Genomic DNA, 27,216 nt, shown 5'->3' on the forward strand with positions numbered 1-27,216 from the left:
AAAAGTAGAAAACATGACGTACCTCTCACTGTAATTGTGGCTGGATCACTGAGCTCTGAGTCGTAGTTTCCCCTGCGTGCTTTACAGTAGTACTGTGTTCCTCCTTCATTAGAGACTGTTACACTGAGTGTGTTGGTGTCTGTGGTTCCAGGAGACAGGGGAATTGATTGCCAATAATCTCGGTACCAGAGAAAAGTCCATCCAGTAGACTTCAGATTACAGATCAGAGTAACTCTGTCTCCAGTGTAGACGGAGCTCTGAGGATTCACTCTCACAGTCGGTTTGGGTTTTTCTGTTGATATGAAATGATGAAGAGCCGCTTTTACATTTACAACATAAGCAGTAGTTTTATCTTTGTGTCTAATTAAGAAATTAAATGCAGTGTTTATTGTAAAGTTTACAGTGAGTTTATATCCAGTACATTCTCTACAAAAATGAAAATTAATGATTGAACTGAAGTGTAAAGATAACTGTATTGCCCCTGTGCTTTTCCACATGATGTTTTATAAATCGTTTCTCAAATTCTGAACCACGCTGCACACATTAGTGTCTTTTTTTATAATGTCATTAAATCATTTAACTCTTTACAGTAAAATCACAGCAGTGAAACTTTGGCAGTAGAATCAGCTTGACTATTAGGTGAAGATGAATGTGTTTCTCTTAAATATCAATTATTTTCTAACAATTTAAATAATAGCTGAGGAAAAATATCACACCAATCAGAATAGCTAATAAGTTGTAGTGATTCTTTACAAATCAAATGAATCAGTTTCTTTAAAATATGAAAGTGAAAATCAAAAGAAAATAGAAAAAAAGGAGCTTTAAAATCATTATAATGAGACTGTGTTATTCATATGATAAAATCTGGAACAAAATCTGAAACTAGTGATAACTTTTACATATATAAGTAATAGCATACATTCACACACACACACACACACACACACACACACACACACACACACACACACACACACACAGACTCACTTGATACAGTGAGTGTAACAGGATCACTTGTCTTCGAGATCTGAGAGTCACTTCTCCTCCTCCCTCTGCAGGTGTATTTACCACTGTAATAATCACTGGTGCTGAACTCCTGTGTTGTGAGGGATGGGTAGAATGTGTTATCGTCCCTATACCAGTCGTATGTCCACTCAGTATCTCCTCCTCCCTGTATTCCACACCTGAAAGTCACTCTCTCTCCTCTGAACACCTGTGTATCAGGCTTTATAATCAGCTCAGGTTTAGGACTCTCTGTAAGAAACAAAAACAAAATCACTACTGTTTCTATAAATGAATTAATTTCCATCACTATTATTTACACAAGTATTAACACTTTAAAAATTGAATACAGAATGTAGGTAACTATTCAGAGTGTAGATACGGTATATCTGCTCACATGTAAATGATTAAGCTCTGACAGACAACAATCAGTACTGATGAAGTAAATGTAGATCACAATTTTAAATACAGACTCAGCCCTAAAAATAATCAGGTCACTGTACTGACAGTTAACATCTACACTATTTATTCATGTCTGAATTACAGTGTGTTGGCCATCCTGTTTATCTTTTCATAAGATCTTTAGGAACGCTGAGTGTCAGCGAGGGAACAAGAAACTAAAGGTAAAAGATACACTGGTATGATATCAATGATTTGATTCCTGATTTTACAAGTAATGAATGAATAAATAAATAAATAAATAAATAAATAAATAAATACACACACATAGTGATAGAAAACAATAACTCTGCCATACACATCCTTACTCATCACCACACACACACACACACACACACACACACACACAAACACACACACACACACACACACACACACACACACACACCTGTTATCAGTTCATAACTCCTCATACACACTCAGTCTCTAATCTCTCTCATTCTGTCAGATTCTACAGCCTCTTACACTCAGTGGTTCAGTATAAAAGTTCGACCCTCGTCCTCTTCACTCATTCACACTCAGGCAGGTCTCCACTCGAGCATGTTGATGTTTCTGAAGCAATAACTTTATGAAGCCCCTTTTACAGCCTCTGAGCAGCTTGTTAAAAGAGTTTTACAGGTTTTGGTGACATTTTCTACCAAAGCTAAACTAGTGTTGTTCCACTTGCTTTCCAGCTCACCTCACACCAGCCCTGCTCAGCCGTGCTCACACTGTCTCTCTCTAACTTTAATAACATGATTTAGCTGAAAGAGTTCTCTGTATGTAGCTGTGTACATGTTGCTATATTGTGACTCTGCTCACATGTTGTTTATGTGTTCAGTGTTGTGCAGAATCACTTAACAGAAAGTCTCTTACTCACCAGTAACATTTACCCAGAGTGCATCACTGTAGTGTGTGTAGTAGACTGGGTTTCCTCTTCCAGCTCTGCACCAGTACTGACCTCCATCAGAGACACTAACTGATCTGATAGTGTAGGAGTGTGTTTCAGTTTCAGTCTGACGGCTCTGTGTGTGTTTGCTCCAGTAAAACTTCCATCCAGCAGACTGCGGCGTCATTGTACAGGACAGAGTCACTGAGTTTCCTGTCAGTGCAGCTCCTTTAAGATCTGACGTGAGTTCAGGTTTAGGTTTTTCTGTTAGAAATGAAACACAAGTTCAGGATGTGAAGTGTTTACTACACTAATCACTTCTACAGTAAAACAGTATTACTCTCTCTGTGATGACACTAAACATCTTATGACTACTTTCAAATTATTTTACAATTTTCAGTTAGTAAAATGATGAGAATGAAAATAGGGATATTAAATGTAAAGCTTCACTGAGATTGAAGTGAGGGTCAGAAAATAACTGCTGTGTGATGGTGCAGGTCTCTAATCTCTCTCTACTCTACATCAATTTATTTTTATGGGTGAATAGAGTAGGGTTGCAGCGGTATGAGATTTGAACGGTACGATAACCGTCTCAGAAAATATAACGGTTTCACAGTATTACACATTATTATTATTATTATTATTATTATTATTATTATTATTATTATTATTTACAGTGACCTTTGAAGGAATGAAAAAACAAGAGTTTTTAGCTTGAACAAACACTTTATTATAATTCAAACTTGAAATCATTGTGTGTAGATAAATAAATAAATAAACAAATAAAACAATTCCCTTGTGAAAATAAATAAAATGGATAAGAAATCTCTTATTTAAAAAAAGTTTGAACAAAAGAAATTAGGAGGAAAAAAGGAGCAGGACCTGCTGTGGATTTGTTTGGAATTATTTTCACTGGTGAAATAGAACAAAAACAGACAATATTGAGTCTAAAATGTAAGTCACTTAATATTAGCTTATTGTTTACGTTAGCGTAGCATGTTAAATTAACTACTAAATGAAAAATCACATCAGCTGTGTGAGCTTTTGAAATAATGTCCTATGATTATTAACATATACTTTAGGTGTGTAACAGCGCAGCCAGACTGCTCTCTCCCTCTCTCTCTCTCGCTCTCTCTCTCTCTCTCACACACACACACACACACACACACACTCTCACACACACACACACACACACACACACACACACTGGAAACACAGTTACTGAATAAATTCCTCACTAAATCATGTGATTGGATAACTGGCTGATGTGATTGGATGTGATTGGATATTCAGCGCATGTGTCCAACTTATACTCAGCAAAACAGAACGTTCCCCTAACTTTAGCATATGGTTCCTGTTTGGTTATTTTTTTGGTGGGGTGGGAACCAAATAATGTTCTAAGAACGTTTTCTGTAGTTTCTTTTTTTGTGAGACAGGGGATTTAATTCCTGATAATCTTTGTACCAGAGAAAAGTCCATCCAGTAGACTTCAGATTACAGGTCAGAGTAACTCTGTCTCCAGTGTAGACGGAGCTCTGAAGATTTACGCTCACAGTCGGTTTGGGTTTTTCTGTTGATATGTAATGATGAAGAGCCGCTTTTACATTTACAACATAAGCAGTAGTTTTATCTTTGTGTCTAATTAAGAAATTAAATGCAGTGTTTATTGTAAAGTTTACAGTGAGTTTATATGCAGTACATTCTCTACAAAAATGAAAATTAATGATTGAACTGAAGTGTAAAAATAACTGTATTGCCCCTGTGCTTTTCCATATGATGTTTTATAAATCATTTCTCAAATTCTGAACCATTCTGCACACATTAGTGTCTTTTTTTATAATGTCATTAAATCATTTAACTCTTTACTGTAAAATCACAGCAGTGAAACTTTGGCAGTAGAATCAGCTTGACTATTAGGTGAAGAAGAATGTGTTTCTCTTAAATATCAGTTATTTTCTAACAATTTAAATAATAGCTGAGGAAAAATGTCACACCGATCAGAATAGCTAATAAGTTGTAGTGATTCTTTACAAATCAAATGAATCAGTTACTTTAAAATAGGAAAGTGAAAATCAAAAGAAAATAGAAAAAAAGGAGCTTTAAAATCATTATAATGAGACTGTGTTATTCATATGATAAAATCTGGAACAAAATCTGAAACTAGTGATAACTTTTACATATATAACTAATGGCATACATTCACACACACACACACACACACACACACACACACACACACACACAGACTCACCTGATACAGTGAGTGTAACAGGATCACTCGTCTTTGAGATCTGAGAGTCACTTCTCCTCCTCCCTCTGCAGGTGTATTTACCACTGTAATAATCACTGGTGCTGAACTCCTGTGTTGTGTGGTATGGGTAGAATGTGTTATCGTCCCTATACCAGTCGTATGTCCACTCAGTGTCTCCTCCTCCCTGTATTTCACACCTGAAAGTCACTCTCTCTCCTCTGAACACCTGTGTATCAGGCTTTATAATCAGCTCAGGTTTAGGACTCTCTGTAAGAAACAAAAACAAAATCACTACTGTTTCTATAAACGAATTAATTTCCATCACTATTATTTACACAAGTATTAACACTTTAAAAATTGAATACAGAATGTAGGTAACTATTCAGAGTGTAGATACGGTATATCTGCTCACATGTAAATGATTAAGCTCTGACAGACAACAATCACTACTGATGAAGTAAATGTAGATCACAATTTTAAATACAGACTCAGCCCTAAAAATAATCAGGTCACTGTACTGACAGTTAACATCTACACTATTTATTCATGTCTGAATTACAGTGTGTTGGCCATCCTGTTTATCTTTTCATAAGATCTTTAGGAACGCTGAGTGTCAGCAAGGGAACAAGAAACTAAAGGTAAAAGATACACTGGTATGATATCAATGATTTGATTCCTGATTTTACAAGTAATGAATAAATAAATAAATAAATAAATAAATAAATAAATAAATACACCCACACCCACACACACACACACACACACATAGTGATAGAAAACAATAACTCTGCCATACACATCCTTACTCATCAACACACACACACGCACACACACACACACACACACACACACACACACACACACACACACACACACACACACACACCTGTTATCAGTTCATAACTCTTCATACACACTCAGTCTCTAATCTCTCTCATTCTGTCAGATTCTACAGCCTCTTACACTCAGTGGTTCAGTATAAAAGTTCGACCCTCGTCCTCTTCACTCATTCACACTCAGGCAGGTCTCCACTCGAGCATGTTGATGTTTCTGAAGCAATAACTTTATGAAGCCCCTTTTACAGCCTCTGAGCAGCTTGTTAAAAGAGTTTTACAGGTTTTGGTGACATTTTCTACCAAAGCTAAACTAGTGTTGTTCCACTTGCTTTCCAGCTCACCTCACACCAGCCCTGCTCAGCCGTGCTCACACTGTCTCTCTCTAACTTTAATAACATGATTCAGCTGAAAGAGTTCTCTATATGTAGCTGTGTACATGTTGCTATATTGTGACTCTGCTCACATGTTGTTTATATGTTCAGTGTTGTGCAGAATCACTTAACAGAAAGTCTCTTACTCACCAATAACTTTTACCCAGAATGCATCACTGTAGTGTGTGTAGTAGACTGGGTTTCCTCTTCCTGCTCTGCACCTGTACTGACCTCCATCAGAGACACTAACTGAGCTGATGTTGTAGTAGTCTGTTTCAGTCTCAGTCTCAGTCTCAGTGCTCTGTGTGTGTTTGCTCCAGTAAAACTTCCATCCAGCATGCTGCGGCGTCATTGTACAGGACAGAATCACTGAGTTTCCTGTCAGTACAGCTCCTTTAAGATCTGATGTGAGTTCAGGTTTAGGTTTTTCTGTTAGAAATGAAACACAAGTTCAGGATGTGAAGTGTTTACTACACTAATCACTTCTACAGTAAAACAGTATTACATAAATAAATAAATAAATACACCCACACACACACACACACACACACACACACACACACACACACATAGTGATAGAAAACAATAACTCTGCCATACACATCCTTACTCATCAACACACACACACGCACACACGCACACACACACACACACACACGCACACACACACACACACACACACACACACACACACCTGTTATCAGTTCATAACTCCTCATACACACTCAGTCTCTAATCTCTCTCATTCTGTCAGACTCTACAGCCTCTTACACTCAGTGGTTCAGTATAAAAGTTCGACCCTCGTCCTCTTCACTCATTCACACTCAGGCAGGTCTCCACTCGAGCATGTTGATGTTTCTGAAGCAATAACTTTATGAAGCCCCTTTTACAGCCTCTGAGCAGCTTGTTAAAAGAGTTTTACAGGTTTTGGTGACATTTTCTACCAAAGCTAAACTAGTGTTGTTCCACTTGCTTTCCAGCTCACCTCACACCAGCCCTGCTCAGCCGTGCTCACACTGTCTCTCTCTAACTTTAATAACATGATTTAGCTGAAAGAGTTCTCTGTATGTAGCTGTGTACATGTTGCTATATTGTGACTCTGCTCACATGTTGTTTATATGTTCAGTGTTGTGCAGAATCACTTAACAGAAAGTCTACTCACCAATAACTTTTACCCAGAATGCATCACTGTAGTGTGTGTAGTAGACTGGGTTTCCTCTTCCTGCTCTGCACCTGTACTGACCTCCATCAGAGACACTAACTGAGCTGATGTTGTAGTAGTCTGTTTCAGTCTCAGTCTCAGTGCTCTGTGTGTGTTTGCTCCAGTAAAACTTCCATCCAGCAGACTGCGGCGTCATTGTACAGGACAGAGTCACTGAGTTTCCTGTCAGTGCAGCTCCTTTAAGATCTGATGTGAGTTCAGGTTTAGGTTTTTCTGTTAGAAATGAAACACAAGTTCAGGATGTGAAGTCTTTGCTACACTAATCACTTCTACAGTAAAACAGTATTACTCTCTCTGTGATGATGCTAAACATCTTATGACTACTTTCAAATTATTTTACAATTTTCAGTTAGTAAAATGATGAGAATGAAAATAGGGATATTAAATGTAAAGCTTCACTGAGATTGAAGTGAGGGTCAGAAAATAACTGCTGTGTGATGATGCAGGTCTCTAATCTCTCTCTACTCTACATCAATTTATTTTTATGGGTGAATAGAGTAGGGTTGCAGCGGTATGAGATTTGAACGGTACGATAACCGTCTCAAAAAATATAACGGTTTCACGGTATTACACATTATTATTATTATTATTATTATTATTATTATTATTATTATTATTATTATTTACAGTGACCTTTGAAGGAATGAAAAAACAAGAGTTTTTAGCTTGAACAAACACTTTATTATAATTCAAACTTGAAATCATTATGTGTAAATAAATAAATAAATAAACAAATAAAACAATTCCCTTGTGAAAATAAATAAAATAAATAAGAAATCTCTTATTTAAAAAAGTTTGAACAAAAGAAATTAGGAGGAAAAAAGGAGCAGGACCTGCTGTGGCTTTGTTTGGAATTATTTTCGCTGGTGAAATAGAACAAAAACAGACAATATTGAGTCTAAAATGTAAGTCACTTAATATTAGCTTATTGTTTACGTTAGCATAGCATGCTAAATTAACTACTAAATGAAAAATCACATCAGCTGTGTGAGCTTTTGAAATAATGTCCTATGATTATTAACATATACTGTAGGTGTGTAACAGCGCAGCCAGACTGCTCTCTCTCTCTCTCTCTCTCTCTCTCTCTCTCACACACACACACACACACACACACACACACACACACACACACACACTGGAAACACATTTACTGAATAAATTCCTCACTAAATCATGTGATTGGATAACTGGCTGATGTGATTGGATGTGATTGGATATTCAGCGCATGTGTCCAACTTATACTCAGCAAAACAGAACGTTCCCCTAACTTTAGCATATGGTTCCTGTTTGGTTAGTTTTTTGGTGGGGTGGGAACCAAATAATGTTCTAAGAACGTTTTCTGTAGTTTCTTTTTTTGTGAGACAGGGGAATTGATTCCTGATAATCTTTGTACCAGAGAAAAGTCCATCCAGTAGACTTCAGATTACAGGTCAGAGTAACTCTGTCTCCAGTGTAGACGGAGCTCTGAGTATTTACACTCACAGTCGGTTTGGGTTTTTCTGTTGATATGAAATGATGAAGAGCCGCTTTTACATTTACAACATAAGCAGTAGTTTTACCTTTGTGTTTAATTAAGCAATTAGATACAGCTTTATTTGTAAAGGTTACAGTGATGTGACTTTTTTCATAGTTTAAAGTACATTGTTTATAAAAATAAATCAATGATTGAACTGATTTGTAAAGGTTAGTGCAGAGTGTAGTCAGTCATTAAAAGCAAAAGTGATCTCGTTTACTCCATTAGACACTCTGACATTAACACTTAGCTCCATGGTATCTTTGTAATCTGTGACCAAATATGTATTTATAAGCAAACTAGTACAGATTCTATGCTAAGCGCTAGCTAGCTACAACAGCTAAGCTAGCTGACTCCACTGAATGTTGGCTAGTGCGTATTAGCCCTTAGCTATTCATGATCGTTTTATTGGTACCTATACCTAAAGACACATGTAGCAGAATAAAATAGTTTATTTAGTTCTATTTAATTTATTGTGCTTCATTAATGTTAATACAATGCCAGTAATAATACAATACAGTGAACTTAGGTGAATGATCAACTCCCTGTGTATCACCTGATTTCTAAGACGAGTGAAACCTTCAGGGATCACATTTCTTTTCAGGAACGCCACTGAGCAGATCTTTAGTTAGAGGACAGTGACACTGACGCGTGTTTCTTGATGAACATGATGTGTCCATTAATGGATGGAGTAGAAGGGGCAAATTGTGCAGAGCTGCATATTGGTAGCAGTCAGTAATTGTATACATCATCACTGAAATCTTGAGAAATTACATTTTATAAAGTGTTTGCAATTGTGTGTGTGTGTGTGTGTGTGTGTGTGTGTGTGTGTGTGTGTGTGTGCACGTTGTGAGGGATTCTATTCAGGGGGTTGAATAATTTTGAGTCTGTAGAAATCATTATAAGTTGCATTTTGGGGAAACCACTGGAAGCATTCATTGTATTGAACTATTTCAATTGCTTGTGTTTGATTTGTCCATTGCAAACAGCTAAAAGTCTGTACATTTTTACAGTAAACCTGATTTGCAATGAGGGTTGAATAATTTTCATGGCAACTGTACATCATGGCCTTTCATTCATGTCTATGGCCAACCTAGAATTTGTGTGTGTGTGTGTGTGTGTGTGTGTGTGTGTATTATGCTGTCCACCCAGTGGATATACATACAATTCACATGGAACTGTGCGCAAACATGTTTATTGCATGTGTGGCAGGGTTAGTGATCTGGCTGTCCTATTGGCTCTGCTTGGGATATAGGTTCGGCAGACCAACAGGATGAGAGCTACCCGAGTATTTAAGGACCCTTATTTTGGTAAGCAGATAGGTGTCTTGGTGATTCCGAGTCCCTCGTTCCCGCATTTCCGGTTCCCACTTCCGTTCAGGTACGTTCAGGCTTTGTTACGGCGTAATGAGGTGAATACCTCAAGGCTAATTTGTTGGTTTTAGAGTCTTAGAGCGGCGCTGGTGGCGCGTGCATGGTGGCGCGTGCACTGTGGTGAATTGGCGCCAGAGATCACGTAAAGTGATTGCAACATTTAGCCAGTGGCTGAGTGATATGTGTGTATTTCGAGCCGCGGTACCTGTGAGTAATCATACAACTTCGCGTCTGCTGTTTGTTCAATCTAATTGTAAGTGAACCTCTCCCTTTTTCACATTGGGATGCTACATGTGATACCGCTGCTGTTTTGCTTCAATGACTGTTTTGCTTATTGGATTGTTTTGCCTTGACAGCTGTTTTGCTTTAACAATTGTTTTGTTTTTATTTACTGTTTCGTTTCACTTGATTGTTTTGCTTTATGTACTGTTCTGTTTCATGGTTTTATGTATTTTGTTTTACTTTAGTTTTGGATGCATGTCTGGTTTGTTTTGTAACCACATATAGTAAGAGAGTGAGTAGTCTGAGAGTGGTAAAACTAGTGTTTCCTAGCCTCGAACCTGCTTCAGGTTTGTTCCACATAACCACATTCATTACTACTGAGAGGGTGTATGTTAAGCCTTACTGTCTCCATGCTATAGTGGCCATAATTGTCATTTGTACTGTTACCATAATTCTGGTTCTCCTTGGGTGTTGACAACTGCCTATTTCGGCTATATTTCGTGTGGTGGTGTCAGTGGGCCTGGGTGTTATAGCTTACACCACAGGGTCTATATACTTGTCTTTCTGTGTCTTGTTGTTTAGTGTCTGTGTAACTTTGGGTTAATCGATGTCTTCTTTCTCTCCAGGAGCCAGTGAGTCTTGGTGGGACGAGGGAGGCTAGCTGCATTTATTCGGCGTTGTGTTTCACAGCGTGCTCAGTGTGCCAACACAACAACTTCCTTATGGTTTAGCTAGTGTGATTTTTGGTGTGACTTGCAGTGGGTTTGGATGACCTCTCGAGCTGTAGCTGGCCTGCCTTGTCCCTGCCAAGCCTGGGCCTGGAGAAGTTCTTAGTTTTTTAAAACCCTTACTGTGCTTCATGGGAAAGCGATTTTATATTTTGTCAAGTTTTAAATGATGCCGAAGTGTCGTCATAATAAAATATACATTTTTATATTCATACCCATGTCTCACTCTCATGTTCCTTGCCCCGATTGGTGAAACTTATCTGTGTGCCTTTGGTTTGGGAGTATTTCCCTGGTTCTCCCACAGGGTGGTGTAGTTGGATTTACTGAATTTGGGATAAACATTTCCCTCCACTTGGGAATGCCACATTTTTGGCGTAGTGGTGGGATAAACTTCTCCCTCCACTGGAATATTGCCACACATGGACAGAACAATGGAGTCGGGAAAGTCAAGGGGAGGTGAAGTGTATCTGATGGTAAACAGCAGTGGGTGTGACAGCGTGAGCATTGTTCCACTCACACACTCCTGCTCACCCAACCTGGAGCTCCCGACCATCAAATGTTACCCTTTCTACCATCCTCGGGAATCTACTGTACCTCGATCATAGTCAGTGCCCTTTATGTTCCACCTCAGGCGGTCATGGACACTGCCTTATGTGAACTGCATGAGGCTCTCACTCAACACTAGACTCATCATGGTGGCAGGAGACTTTAACAATGCCAAGCTCAAACGTGCAGTGCCAAACTTCCACCAACACATCACCTACCCTACCAGGGGCAAGAGGATACTGGACCATTGCTACACTGAATTCAAAGACCGCTCCAGCACACAGTCTCGTCCACCATTTGGGAAATTGAACCATGCCACCATCTTCCTCATGCCTAGATGCAAACAAAAAGGGGGTGGCCCAAGATGGTGGCTGTAGCAGTTGAATGTTATTTAATCTGAGCGCTTTTTAAGGTTTAGATGCTAAATATCCATGAATGTTTATTGACTTTGGTCATACAATACTTTAAATAATATACATAAAGTTCTGCAGCATGTTTGGAAGCTATTGGTTAATTTTTTACATTACTGCATCATGGAGCAAGCTGTGTCACCTCGGTTTCTAATCTAGTGAAAGGGCTGTTATTATCATTGACAAGTCTACTGCAGCACAGGTAAAGTGGGATTCCTCCTCCAAAACAAAGAAAACCTCTCAGCACCAGCCAACGTTTCATACGGAGGATATGGTAAATGTTATTGAGAGGGATCACTCTTATCCAAGAGCAGAGGGCAAATAGTTGATTCCTCTACCTGACACACCATTGAAGAGCATGGAATTGAAAGAGACAACAAAGGAACCTACACTATTTGAGATTCAAAACAACATAGTGAGTCATCGACTCATTCAACAAGAGATAAGATCAAGAAGAGAGCCGATAGTCTGGATGAAACTGTCAAGAAGAATACTGTGAGTATTGATGTTCAAACGCTCACTTGACTTTGCCTTTAAAGAAATCAATGAGTTAAAAACCTGATATGAAAGCTGTGAAAGAGACATGTACAAGAAACAAACGAGAGGTAAAGGAATTAGAAGACAGACTGAACAAGGCTGAACGCTCTCAATGTAGGTGGAATCTAAGTATTTCTGGAATTCTGGAAAGGGCAGATGAGAATATTAAGCAGTGTGTGATAGAAATATGTGAAGTTATCAGTCCAGAAGAAAAGGTCAGACAGACAATGGATGTAGACATTGTTCATCATTTAGTAGCAAAGGAGCCGAACAGAGACCCCAGACCGACAATCATCCAGTTGTCAAGCAGAGCACACACTCCTATGGAAACAGGCAAAGAGCTGTGAATAGTTGAAGACACATAACCTAAGATTTAAGGAAGCTCTGATCAAAGCTGACATGAATGCTCGTAAGGAACTATGGCCAGTGGTGGGGGCAGCATGAAAAGAGGGCAAGGTGGCATTCTTTGCTGGAGTTAAGGTGATCATCAATGGTAGCTGGTGTCGATCCTCCAAATCGTAACTGTTCTTTTGCCAAGCTGTAGCTCTTAAGACACTTTTAGTAACAAACAGTGTTTATTGTTGTTTTATGCAATGGGGAAATGATATATACCATCAACTTATTTTTATGGATGTAGAGAGTAAAGATTATTTTGACAAAAGTGGAGCACAAAATGCAAACTACACATATAATCTTTACTGGAAGACACATTGGGAAGGTTTAGAAATGGTCCCGTTTTTAACACTTTGTGTTTTGCCTAAACATCAATACAAGTGGATAGTGTTGCCATCTCACAGCAAAGAAACAAACAAATAAATGTACATTGCTAAAATAATATTGTGGCAGTGCGAGCGTGGTTAAGCTTTGGCTGTGGACGGACAGGAGGCGGGTCGAATCAGCAGGTAACGCCGATTGACGCTGATGATTCTCACCTGTGTCCGATTTGCCCAAGTTTACTTATGTGTGTTTCTTTGTGCCTGTCTCCCGGGTCTTCCTCTACACTCTCCCACACCGGGTTCTACAGTGGTGCCGAAACCCGGGATACAAGCAGAATTCTAGCGGAGCTCCAGGCTCACGTTAATTCAGTCTGCACTTTTCAAAACACTTTCAACAAAATCAAAACACTCAGCAGAAACTGGTCTGTACTGGACTCACAGCTTTCACTCAGTCAAGTTTAAATTCACACTGTGTATGTGTCAGGGTGTGTGTTGTGCGTATCTCTCAAGCTGTCTCACACTCTCTTTTCTCTCTCGCAGGTTACGGGTCTCCTGAAGGCACAAAGAGACACTAACCACGCTCTCACTACCTCATCTATGAACATAGTACACTAAGTAGAAATCTCTGCAGAAATTTCCCAGTCTATCTTAATCACCCCTAACCCTAATCTCCCCACCCCATGGTATGTTTGTACCTATAGTGTTGCAGTGGGTAATGATTGAGATGTGGAAAGGTGGGTTTCCGGATTTTTCACTTAACACGGCAGACACATGAAGTAAGTACTGAAGGTAATATGCAGGATGAGTATGATTATCTGAAGTCCCGCCCTCCTCAGATCTAACAGGATAGGTGAGGCACCTCTACTCCCTAATAAGTATCTCAAAATAAACATAAACTGTACCTTAAGCTTAATTAACTGAAATATTTATTAATATTAATAATTATATGCTGTATGAAATTAATAAAAGTAATTGTTCTTAGTTTTTATCTTACAGAAAGGAAAATGTGAGGTTAAATCTCCAACTCAACCCAATACAATCAAATAGAAATCATTTGAAATAAACAACCCTTAAGTGCTGTCAGGTAAACCTAAAAAATCATAATAAATAATCTGTCACTCTTTTTTGATGCAGGAAATTCAGGTCCATTCAATTACGGGGAAATATTCACTTTCAAGTTCTAAAAAAAACTATTATATTGTCTCTTTGCATCAGTGAATCCAGAAACTAAAGTAAATCTGCATCCACTCCAAACTGGATTTAATTATCAAGCTCACCAAAGTCCAGTCTCTAAATCTTCTTTCATGAGAAAACAAGAGTTAATATTACTCGTCTGATACGTGGAGATGAGACGCTGGAGGAGGTCTAGAGGATGGTGGGGTAATGTCTCTTCATTGAGGCATGAATATCTTTGGCAATTGTCCTGGAGAAGCCCAGACAGCTATGGTGGGATCCGCCGTGATTACAATTCAAGTATGGGCCTATGATGGTTAATGCTGACAAAACCCACGTTATCCAAAAATAAAATCTTCCCCTGTGATTAATAAACACATCAGCTGTGTCTCCCTGAGTCACCAATAACACATACTGATCATTGAAAGAGTCAAATAAATTCTGGCAATAAAACAAACCAAGCCACTCTACTGGCTAACACTTTTCAGTCATACTCTCGCTCACTAACTGCTCTCAGGATCGTCACTCAGTCTGACACAATGATGTGTAGATAACCGTGTTTGTCACTCAGGGTCTCGGCTGTACTGGAGAAAATCAACTTTGAATCACAGTAACACAGTGTAACTCTTGAGTAGACCACAGGTGTAACTTAACTTTTATAACTTTATCACAACCCCATGTGGTCGTAATACTCAGCTTTTTATTTAGTTTAGCTTCCTCTCATATCACACGCCAGCTACACTTGTGTGCTCCGATTAGCTAAGGAACGCTCAGATGCGGTGTCAAAATAAACGTCTTTTAAAATACTTGTAGATCCCTACACATGTTTAAAAACGTAGGAAATAATCAAATGATAAATATCTGTACATGATTTGCACCAACTCCCTGCTTATTTTGTTACAGTTTATCAGGTCTATATGGCATCTTAAATAACAATTTTAAAACCTCATTTAAAAAACTATACAATGTGTGTAATTTTTCTACCTCAAGAAACTTTTAGGTCAACAGTTTTATGGATGCTATGATGCTATGCTAACTCTACTGTATAATTGCTTGTATGTTTTGCATGTTGAAACGTTGTATGCTGCCGTCTTGCCCAGGTCTCTCTTGAAAAGAGATTTTTAATCTCAATGATTCTTCACTTGATTAAATAAAGGTTAAATTAAATAATAAGTCAAATCTCCTGTTTGGTTCAGACCACGCCCCCTTATATGATGTCACATGAAGGAAGTCATGTAATTTGTATCAAGCACTTCCACTGCAAGGCCTCAGTAACATATGTTTTTACATACATTTATCAAGCTAGAAAATAAATAATTATAGGTTTAACTGTCCCAATATTCCTGCATTTATCCGATTATATTTACAAATCTGATAACGTCGTCAATATTGAAAATCATTATATGACTTTGTGATTTTCTTGCTAGAGTGCACATTTTTTATTATTTTTAACAAGCAGATGTTTATAGCTGAATGACTCCAGACAGTGAAGGTCGTGCTCTTTGGTACAGCTGATGTGTTACAGAGACTCTGTGTTGGACTGAGATGTGTTTTTGTGTGCGCATGTTAAAGAAAAATGGGGTAAAGTGTGTAGACACAACCTGCATCACCAACTGCACACATCAGTATCTATTTAAAAATCTTCTTCACTCAACTAAACGTACAGATCTTTACTGTGAAGCCACAACAGTGAAACCTTCAAATCTTTTTTCAAACATGAAGAATCATGACAGGAGCATCAGCTTGACTATTAGGTGAAGAACTTGTTTCTTATACATATCAATTATTTCCTAACAATTTTGAAATAAAGTCAAAGACAAAATTATATTCCACCAGTCAGACTGAGTAATAAGTGATGATTCCTGTCTTGAGCAGTATTGAAGGGAATTCAAGGCTTTAAGATAGAAAAGTGAAAATTAAGAGTAAACAGACAGAAGGAAGCTGTAAAGTTATTGTAATGAGACTCAGTTACAGTGTAGCTCAATGAAAATAATCTGGAACAAATCTGAAAGCTGAAATTACTGATACATTTTACATATAATAAAAAACAAAGTAATAACATATTATAACAAATAGTTAATAACATAAACTCACACTCACCTGATACAGTGAGTGTAACAGCATCACTGATCTCTGATCTCTGAGAGTCACTGCTTCTCCTCCCTCTGCAGGTGTATTCACCACTGTCATCATTTCTAACTGAGCTGAAGCTGAACTCCTGTGTTGTGCGGGATGGGTAGAGTGTGTTATCTTTCTTATACCAGCTGTATGTCCACTCAGTGTCTCCTCCTCCCTGTATTTCACATCTGAGAGTCACAGTCTCTCCACTGAACACATGTTTATCAGGCTTTATGGTCACCACAGCTTTAGGACTCCCTGTAAAAAAATAAAATAAAAAAAAGTATGTATGAATTAATTCCCAACAGCATTATTTAAATGAGTAGAAAGATTTTAAAATGGAATACAGTATATCTGCTCACATGTAAATGATTAAGTTCTGTCAGAGGTGGACTGAGTCATTTTAACAATCACTACTAATGAAGTAAATGTAGATCACAGTTAGGAAAACTGACCCCAACCTTAAATTAATCAAGTTACTGTTCTGATCATTTAGATCTTTTTCACTATTGATTCATGTCTGAGTTACAGTGTGTTTTCCATCCTGTTTTCCTGAGTATTCATCTTTAGGAACACTGAGCAGCAAGGGTACAAGAAACTAAAGGTAAAGATACACAATAATACTAGAAATAACTGAATGGGTATAATTTGATTACAATTTTAACAGTTATACTTAATAAAAAGAAGAAAACATGGTGCTAGAAAACAATAATTCTGACATACACATCTTTACTCATCACTGTATGTCTGTCAGTTACCCGGCCTTTAACCACTGAGCCACCATTACCCTAACCTCCCATTTTCCAAGAAATACATGCTTTGTTGAACTTGTGGTTTTTTGTTTGTTTTTTATACAGTGCATCCGGAATGTATTCACAGCCCTTCACTTTTTCCACATTTTTTATGTTACAGCCTTATTCCAAAATGGATTAAATTCATTATTTTCCTCAAAATTCTACAAACAATACCCCATAATGACAACGTGAAAGAATTTTGTTTTGAAATCTTTGTAAATGTATTAAAAATAAAAAACAAAAAAGCACATGTACATAAGTATTCACAGCCTTCACACTAACTGTTCCTCAGTGGTGGAATGAACTTCCAATCTCAATCCAGACTACAGAATCTGTCACCATCTTCAAAAAACTGCTAAAGACCCACCTCTTCCGTGAACACGTAACTAACCCCTGAAACTCCAACCCCACATTATCCATTCTTTATTTAAAAAAAACTAACACTTACACCTCGACTCTGCGCACTTTGCTTGTCTAGAACTTAATTAATAAATCTTATAATCTTAAATTATAAGCACTCTTTATAAATGTGGCCTCTGACCTTTTCAAAACGTTTGTCTGGCAGAACATACTGGACACTAAAGTTTACTTCTATATCATAAATTAAAAGAAACATATTGTTGCCTGAAAAGAATAGCACACTGGCCACTAGAGCAGGAAAGCCTACAACTGTCTATTAACATAAATAGTCATGGGGCATACATTTACAAAATGTTTTGATCGCTTTGAATTCATTATTATATTGTATTTTCAATCACAGGAGTATTAGTGCAGTTGGCCAGCAAGAAGAAGGGTTTGTGACCACAGTAAGGTTGCTCACCATTTCATATTTGCCTAACATTCAGGAACAAGGGTGCTCTGAAATGCACACATCATATATCAGTAAAACGGATGTATATAATACCTTTACTCATTTTCTCATCTTAGTAATATATGTGGCCATTGTTTTGCGAATAATACAAGAAATAAATGTTTGAAAAAGTGTATGTACTACATCCTCACTAAATCAACAGCCTTCATCCACTTCAAAATGGTTTGATATCCATCCCACTCTATATGAGTTTGATACTCATATAATGTGATCAGATCTTTATTCAAATCTTTATTGAAATCATAATAATACACTCATTCCATCTAAACTAATAACACAAAGAACGCTTAGTTTAAGTTTTTCATTAATATTTCACAGCAGTTAATCGATGTAAGTTTTAAAGGATCACAAATGTTTTCTTGAAACTGTGCTTGGATGTGAGGTGGGAAAAGAGGTAAGTACAGGATGGCAGATCAAGGGCTATTAAGGTGATGTAACATCTCAGGAAGGGACAGACATTGCTGATAAATGCACAAGCCCCTTTCACAGCTTCTGAGCAGCTTGTTAAAGGAGGTGTACATACTTTAATTTCACCTAATCAAGGCTAGTATCAAGCCTCTTTGTCTTTTGTCTCAGCTCACACCAGTCCTGCTAAGTCATGCACACTGTCTCTCTCCAGCTTGAATAAAACGTGGTGAAGGTTGCAGAATATATTTTTTTTTACTTTGCATGTACCTTTGACCCTTAAACCTGTGCCTCTGTTAAACAATAACTAGGCCTATACATCTGTTATTATATATATATTTTTTTTATATTCTTGATGACTATGGCTTACAGCTCATGGAAAAGTCATGGACATCATTCAAAATAACAAAAGAAAGTGGAATAATGTATTTTTTTTTAATCCATTAAAAGCAAGGCAAACTCTTCCTGTCATTTAACATATATTTAAATTGTAAAATGCTGTTCTTCTTTTTTAGCTACATTATTTGTGTGTGACCATGCCTTACTTTTGTTTTTTGTTTTTTTACCCTTTTTTTGCCTTTGCCACGCCCATTTGTTTTGATGTACATCTGATTTTTTGACCCTGCCTTGTAATGATAGCAAAATAAAGCTTTCCTCCCAAATATATCAAAAAGGTGCTTTGCTTGAAGTTTTCAACATAGTGTGCGCTAGTGGCATCTGGTGGCCGAAATCATGAAGTGCAGGGTTTGGGGTTCCGGCAAAACAAATCTGGGATTTTCTTCTTTTTTTTTTTTTGATCATAGAATTTTTATTTTAAATTTGCATTTTACACATTATAACACTACACCCAACAACCCCAACAAAACAACCACAGCCAAAACCTAAAGAAAGGGGGAAACAAAAGACAATGACAAACAAACATTCAAAGAAAAACATACACACACACACACACACACACACACACACACACACACACACACACACAAAAAAGGTAAGATCATTAGTGTTTACCGTCTATCTCTCCTCAATCCACCTCCAGGGTGTGTACATCATTGAAGTAGGTAATAAATTGTTGCCATTTTCCCAAAAATTAGTCACCCCTGCCTCTGATGTTATACTTGATTTTTTCAAGTTTTAAAAAGAACATTAAGTCTTTAAGCCAGACTGATATAGAGGAGGATTATGGAGAGGTCCAAGACAACAATATTCTGTGCCAAGCAAGTAATGATGCAAAGGCCACAACACTAGCTTGTTTATGGTTCAGAGGCTGATGCTGAGATGAAACACCAAAGATGGCAATTAAAGGACAGACATCCAATTTGATTTTAAGAACGTCGGACATAGTTTCAAAGAAAGAATTCCAAAAGTTCTGCAGTTTGGGACAGAGTGCAAACATATGACTCAGGCTACAGGGCGAAAGTTTTCACATGTCAGGAACATTGGGATATATTTTAGACAGTTTACTCCTAGACAGGTGAGCTCTGTGGACCACTTTAAATTGTATGAAACTGAGTCTAGCACAGGACGTGGTGGTATGTATATATTACACTAACGCTCTGCTCCAGTAATCATCCTCAAGCTCCAGGCCCAATTCCTCTTCCCAAGCACCAATGGTTTTAATATTGTAAAAATCATCCTGTGACCAGATCGTTGCATATATCCGTGAGATAATGCCACCCTTATGGGGATTCAGCTTGAACACCTCTTCCCATGCAGACTTTGTAGGTAAGGAGGGAAAACCAGTGAATAGGGAGGAGACACAATGCCTAATTTGAAAGAAAAGGAATAGGTGAGACGGAGGCAGACTGGGAAAAAAAAAAAAAAAAAAAGCTGTAGTAAAAAACAAGCATTTTTGGCTGCAACAATCACAAACAAACCTGCAAAATCCTGGACTGTTTAGGTCATGTAGCCAGTGCTTATGAGTGAGCTGACTGACAGCATTAGAGCTGGTGTTCAAAAAGGTGTTCCCAGAATAATTTACAAAAACCTTTAAAAAGTTTAATTTAAAAAACTAAATTTGCAACAGCCACAGCTGACGTCCCTGGGGTCAAGGTTAGACTCCCCATTAAGACACCTTAACTACTCAAAGCCCTGCTCCCTGACTCATATCACTAGCAAATATTCATATTTATATTCATATATTGTTCACTGCTCTAGCAGTTCTACCCACACAGCTCTGCCCTGGTTCTCCAAACTCCCTCAGAAACAAGTCCGAAAACTGCCTACTGTCTTCCTGTACCCGGGGTCTCATGGCTGCTACTCGCTGTGCCCACTTGCGAGCTGGGCCAAAAAATCGGGACATCATGAACTTAATCCATTGTCTCTCCCTTGGCTTCGGGTCAAACAGGCTTGAGAAGTAACTCTGGCAGTCTGTCAAAAAATAGTCCGGATAACCAAAGAAGCCATCATACCGATCGGGAAGGTCCATGAAAGTCCATTGCGAGAACTGCATAGAATCCAAGACGGGGATGATTGGCGTGGACCTCCGGGTTCTGCGTTCTCGTGCTGCATCCATGATCGGCGGAATGTTCTGTCACGTTTCGTGACGCAACGGAGATAAGGTAGGATGCAAGCACAGGTTGAACAACAGTTTTATTTAAAGAGGGACAGGCAGACAAATCCAAAACGTGATCCAAAAACGAAATCCAGTAACATGCAAAGTTCAGGCGATCGGCAAACAGGCATAAACGAGGCAAGGCAGGAATCGAAGTTGTGGTCTCGGGATACAGGGTCGATATACCAAACATGGAACATAAACAACAGCGAGGGACTGGTAGCGGAGAAACCAGCGTGAACTTAACAAACGAAACTGAACATGACATGAACTATGAACTATGAACTAAGACTAAGACTAAGACTAAGACTATGAAACGAAACATGAAACTATGGACTGTGACTGTGGTTCTCTATCGTAAGGACTCTAAAGTAATCGACTATCTAACTCATTCAACATTCCAATATGACAAATTTATGCAGAAAACCATGAAATTCCAAAGGATTCACATACTTTTTCTTGCCACTGTATAGCCTAAATTACCCTTGTCATGTAATGGAGGCGAGCACGAATGCAGATAAAGCAGTTTATCACACAGGCAAACAAATCCAAATCAATAGGCAGTAGCAGAATCAAAGATCATGCATTGTGCAAACAGACTGTAAGAGGCAAGGCAGAGACAAGAAAACAATACCACACAAACTGGGTCAAAAACCAAACTAGCAAACACTAGAAAACCACTTGGGCCCATCAGGTGTATTAGGACACAACTGTTTATATACTTCACAATGAATGTGAGTGCTGATAGTCCTTATATAATGTAAGTGTGGTGGTGCAGGTGATTGAGTCCAGGTGTGTAATCAGTAATCAGGAGAGTGTGAGAAGTTCTGGATGTTGTAGTTCACAGCGGTCATGTTTGTAGGCTGTGCTGAGTTCTGGGAAATGGAGTTCATAGATTGTGACGATGTGATAACCCTGATCAGCAATACACATTATATATAAATTACAGATCTGTCAAAGCCAGGTGTAGCCCATTCTATAACCATTCATTTTACTAAAGATCTCTATTTCCTGTTAATATACAGTGAAGAGAAATATGTTAAATGTACATTTTTCGTATACAAATCTGTAATAAACATCAAGAGACGCACGAGTTTCACTGAGCGTCTGTTATCTCTGTGTCACAGGCTTCAAAGGAGATTTTTACACATGCTGCACTGTCCACCAGAAAAAACAAACAGTTAAATGAACAAACAACCCAATACTGCAGTGAGATATTTGATCATTTGATTCACTAAAATATTGAATTCTAAGAAGATTATTGAATAATGTAAACATTTTGGTAAACATTTCTGTGCTGAATTTTAATGAAATTTTAGGGGAAGCTGGGCTTTCTGTGTAGTCTTAAAGCAATTGCCGGTGATGCTTGCATAATACAGCCACCATGTTTAATGTTATGTACTGTTCCATTCATATTTCAAGCAGTGGCTTGTCTCTACTCATAGAATCTCTGGTTATGCATGTGCACTTTTTTGCTTTTAAGCATGAAGATAGCTGTACAGTGTGGCTAATGCCCTTTTACCCAGATAAAGACAGCCCACGCAGTTCGACAAAATGGTGTTGGTGGAGGAGTGGTCAGAGTGGGGACTGGGTTTCCCAGGCTTATACATGCTAATAGCACATGCTAGTAGCTTTATTCACAGCATATCAGAGAAAGACCACCAGTGTGCTGAGTTGCACATAAGCCAAGCAGTGAGAGCTTTATTGTGTGTGTGTGTGTGTGTGTGTGTGTGTGTGTGTGTGTGTGTTTGTATGTATGTTTGTGTGGTCACATGGTCACAGGACTTTTAATACTCACTCACTGCGATGTTCAGTGTATGCATTGCCTTTATCTCTGTTCTTATAGCTATTCTGGTTGTGACTTTTTTGCTTGGGTATGTTTTATTCCGTACTTCTTCCTTCTTAATTACGTAGACATACAGAGCATGTATATTCTTATGTTAAGCTGAGAAAATCTATAACTCTAGAGGCATATTGCTATAAATTGGTGGGTAGCAAGAATGGAATGGATTTAACCAACATAACGTCTTCTAAATAGGCAAAGTCTAATTAGTCTTTAAAAATAATACAGTCAAGTTTCAAGGTGTGTTTGTGATTTTCATATTCATGACTTTTTAACAAGTATATACATAGATTTATAGCTAAAATATGCTATATGTCTTAATTCCTATGTTTTGTTTTTTTTTCTTTAAGCCACATGGTCCTTTCTAATGGGGCGCACGGTGGCTTAGTGGTTAGCACGGTTGCCTCACACCGCCAGGGTCGGGGTTCACGGGGCCCACAGCTCTGTGTGTGCGGAGTTTGCTTGTTCTCCCTGTGCTGCGGGTGTTTCCTCCGGGTACTCCGGTTTCCTCCCCCAGTCCAAAGACATGCATGGTAGGCTGATTGGTGTGTCTAAAGTGTCCGTAGTGTATGAATGGGTGTGTGAATGTGTGTGTGATTGTGTGCCCTGCGATGGACTGGCACCCTGTCCAGGGTGTACCCCGCCTTGTGCCCCATGCTCCCTGGGATAGGCTCCAGGTTCCCCGTGACCCTGAAAGGAGTAAGCGGTTGAAGATGGATGGATGGATGGATGGATGGATGGATGGTCCTTTCTAATAAGGAAGAGGTCTTTCTATCATGATGCATCAGCATTATATCAAACTTTGAAATTTATACAAATTACAAACTAGTGGCCAAAATCAGATTAATAATAAATAAATAAGGAGCAACAATAATGTGTACTTTAATCCCCTATTCCTATTTAGTCATGTATTTATTACTTTAAAATATTGAAAATATTTAAAATAATAATAATAAAATATTGTATGCTCATATGTGTTTTATGCCTTTCCAAATGATTAACATTGCAAATATGAATATTTATAACAAGACCGTAACATAAACAATAAAATCTGTAAAACATATGGCATATGAATATGAATATGCAAATATGCAAATAATCACCGCTCCAATAAAAACTACACACATCTTTTCCACTTTTGACCACAGGGGGCGCACTTCCAAACAAACCTCAGTTACATGCATGCACATGCACGCGCGCGCGCGCACACACACACACACACACGCACACACACACACGCACATCACTGTATGCATGACATGAACCAGAAATCTTTGTTCACTGCCATAAAGTGTAAAGAAGACCCAGTATTATTACAACATCTCTTCAAAGAAACCATGTACATGTGTAAAAATGCTAGAGACAAAGAAGCACAACAGACAATCCATGTGTTACAGATCCTGCCTGTGTGTGTATGCGTTTATATTAAAAGCTCTTATAGTCTAAGTTCTCACTGAAGCTATATGTGTAAAGATGATCTAAACACTGAGTAAAGTTTAATGTTCTTAAGGCAGAAAGATTAATAAATTTATCTAATTTACAATACATGTATTTATTCATATGATTTTACTAATTTGAGCCACTTGTCTTCATCATCCGTTAATGGAACAGACCAAGATTTACATATACAGTGGATATAAAAAGTCTACACACCCCTGTTAAAATAGGTTTTTGTGATGTAAATAAAAATTAAATCAAGATAAATCATGTCAGTACTTTTTCCACCCTCAATGTGAAATTGCAACATATAAAAAATAAATAAAAAAAAAAAGCAATCAGAAACATTTAAGGGAAAACTATGAAAAATAAAAAAGTTACAATAACCTGGCATAAGCACACACACCCTTTTATAATTGGGGATGTGGCTATGTTCAGAATGAACCAATCACATTCAATCTCATGTTCAAATGTAATTATCATACAGCTGTCATTACCATGAACAGGAGATCTCTCTTAACAGTTCTGATTTCTCTCTGCATGTGACAACAATCTCTCATATTCTTCACATGTCTGAGCTATGGGGTAGGGAGGCTAGACGGATGCCCTTTTTCACAAAAAAAAAAATAAATAAAAAAATCAAAGCTGGACTAAATCACGTCCAACTATGTGGCAAAATGTGTGTCTGATGAGACCAATTCCTGGTCCAATGAGACCAATCAGACCAGACCTGACAATTCCAAAATGTATGTCTGGTGAAAAAAACAAAGCACATCACCAAAAGATCACCATACACAGAGTGAAGCGTGTTGATGGCTGCATCATGCTTTAGGGCTGCTTTTATTCAGTCAGAACTGGGGCTTTTATCAAGGCAGAGGAAATAATGAATAGCTGCAAATACCAGTCGATTTAAGTGCAAAACTTTCAGGTGTCTGCTAATAAACTGAAGATGAAATAAAATTTCCTCTTTCAGCAGGACAATGACCCAAAGCATACATCCAAATCAACAAAGTAATGACTTAACGAGAAGATCAAAGTTTTTAAATGATGTAGTCAGAACCCAGATCTGAATCCAACTAAAAATCTGTGGGGTGACCTGAAGCAGGCTGTGCACCAGAGATGCCTTTACAATTTGATGGATATAGAATGTTTTTGCAAGAAAGGCTGAGGAAATATACGTCAAGTAAGTGGAAACGTGTCACGCTGATAGACTCTTAGCCAAAAAGACTGAGTGGTGTAATAAAATCAAAAGGTGCTTCAACAATGTTTTAGTTTAGGGGTGTGCACACTTATGCAACTAGCTTATTGCAAGTTTTTTTATGGTTACTTTTTCCCCCTAATATGTTTCTGATTGGTTTTTACTTAATTCTGAAATGTAATTTCAAAATGAAGGAGGAAAAAGGTTCTGACATTATGATTTATCATGGTTTCATGTTTTTACATCACATAAACCTGCCATTTTAACAGGGGTGTGTAGACTTTTTTATAGCCACTGTATACTGAAGGGAAAATAAATAAATAAATTATAAGAATCACCTGTTGTTGTGCAGTGGATGAGTCCCATCAGCACTAAAAGTAGGGAGAGAAACAGAAGAAATGACAGATGAAGTATACAATAACGCTTGCGTGGCTTGCTGTTGTAAGAAAATAAGCCAACAACAGGGTGGTGTGATGTGGCTCAATGTGAAGTGGATTTACTTTTACCATTCCAAAGTTGATTATTTTCCAATAACAGCGTGTTCCTCTTATACCACAGCAACATGGCAACAGTTACAATGTTTATCTTAGTAATGAACATGCCATGCTTTTTACCATTTATAGTCATGTTTAATATTGTGTGACAGCCACAAGGCACAAATCACAAGTTATTTCTTGTTGTCACTAACATTATGGCAACTAATAGCAGTTGTTCCCCTTCATCAGCATCTGTTTTTTTTACAATTGTGGTTACAAAAATATACAGGCAATCACTGTTGTCATGTTACATTGAAACTTCAAAGGACAATCTATATTACGCTACATTTCTTGCTAGTGGAATAAAGGCTTTCCCATAATGGAAAACGTACTGAATATTACAAAGCACTGACACTCAAGACTCCATATATGTTCCATAAACGATAAATAAATACTCCATAAATGTTAAATAATCGTCTCCTTATAGAAAACATCACCATATCAACCATTATGAAATTGTCTGTTAAACGACATGGTTATGTCCGCTATACAAGTCCCTGTACAAGTCACTTCATAAAGACATGATAAAGTGTGACAACATTAATATAAACATGTGCTTTGTCTTGCAACCAGCACTCAACAGCATGGTGGTATAATATGAACTGTTAGCTGGTATCACACTCTATATGCTATATTAATCTCAAATAGATTTAGTCAAAGCAGCATCTGCTCTGATCTGATGAACACAGTGTCATGTCTCGATCAATATAAATGTCGCTGGATTTCCTGTCTGCTTGGCACAGTCTCCCGCCAGACACTAAGACCTGCAGAGTTTTATAGTATATCTGCAAGAGCAACTTTCTTCACTTTACAAATGTTAGAGAGCCGAGAATATCACCAAACAAATGTTAAATAACCTATAAACTGTAAAATTCTAAATAAATACTGAGTACGGATGGATAAGCATGCAGTTGGTGATTTAATACCGTGACTATTTAATATTTTACTCATAAAATAAAATGGGTGGAATGTAAACATACCACAAAATTCAGAATTCAGTTTTCACACTACATTCAGCATCCTGAACTACAGAAACTTTATTCACTACCAATCACTTTAATGAAGATAAACAGAAAACGTTTACTCACAGAGAAACACACAGAGTGGACGGAGCTCCATCCTGTCACACTGATGACTGACTGAATGAGAAGTGTCTGTGTTAAAGCCTCAACACTTCCTGTGTTTCTAAAGACCAATCACACGAGAGAGAGAGAGAGAGAGAGAGAGAGAGAG

General features: G+C 37.9%; 2 protein-coding genes across 2 annotated transcripts in view; both read right to left on the reverse strand.

Annotated features, from left to right (window-relative positions):
* LOC128609491 (Fc receptor-like protein 5) overlaps positions 1 to 6,190 on the reverse strand; it is a 25,028-nt gene extending 18,838 nt beyond the window's left edge. Inside the window, exons 1-5 of the mRNA XM_053627971.1 lie at positions 5,938 to 6,190; positions 4,581 to 4,847; positions 2,321 to 2,593; positions 988 to 1,254; positions 23 to 292 (exon numbers count right to left, since the gene is read on the reverse strand). Of these exons, the coding sequence (XP_053483946.1) occupies positions 23 to 292; positions 988 to 1,254; positions 2,321 to 2,593; positions 4,581 to 4,847; positions 5,938 to 6,139 (1,279 nt within the window). The 5' untranslated portion in view covers positions 6,140 to 6,190. The remainder of the gene's footprint in view (positions 1 to 22; positions 293 to 987; positions 1,255 to 2,320; positions 2,594 to 4,580; positions 4,848 to 5,937) is intronic.
* Positions 6,169 to 27,216, reverse strand: LOC128610638 (low affinity immunoglobulin gamma Fc region receptor II-b-like). Its single transcript, XM_053630059.1, has 5 exons — positions 27,072 to 27,216; positions 25,786 to 25,818; positions 16,328 to 16,603; positions 7,014 to 7,222; positions 6,169 to 6,216 (listed from the first exon to the last, which is right to left on the reverse strand). Exons 1-5 carry the CDS (start codon positions 27,100 to 27,102, stop codon positions 6,169 to 6,171), a joined length of 597 nt encoding a protein of 198 aa, XP_053486034.1. The 5' UTR covers positions 27,103 to 27,216.

The sequence above is a fragment of the Ictalurus furcatus genome, chromosome 7 (genome assembly GCF_023375685.1).
Source record: "Ictalurus furcatus strain D&B chromosome 7, Billie_1.0, whole genome shotgun sequence".
Taxonomy (NCBI): domain Eukaryota; kingdom Metazoa; phylum Chordata; class Actinopteri; order Siluriformes; family Ictaluridae; genus Ictalurus; species Ictalurus furcatus.

Bases quoted from the DNA above. Each gene is read 5' to 3' on its own strand.
- LOC128610638 (XM_053630059.1), bottom strand. From the start codon at position 27,102: ATGGAGCTCCGTCCACTCTGTGTGTTTCTCT. The intron at 25,819-27,071 runs GTGAGTAAACGT...CCCTACTTTTAG, and splicing joins TCCACTCTGTGTGTTTCTCT to TGCTGATGGGACTCATCCAC. The intron at 16,604-25,785 runs GTGATTCTTATA...ATTTTTTTACAG, and splicing joins CATCCACTGCACAACAACAG to GGAGTCCTAAAGCTGTGGTG.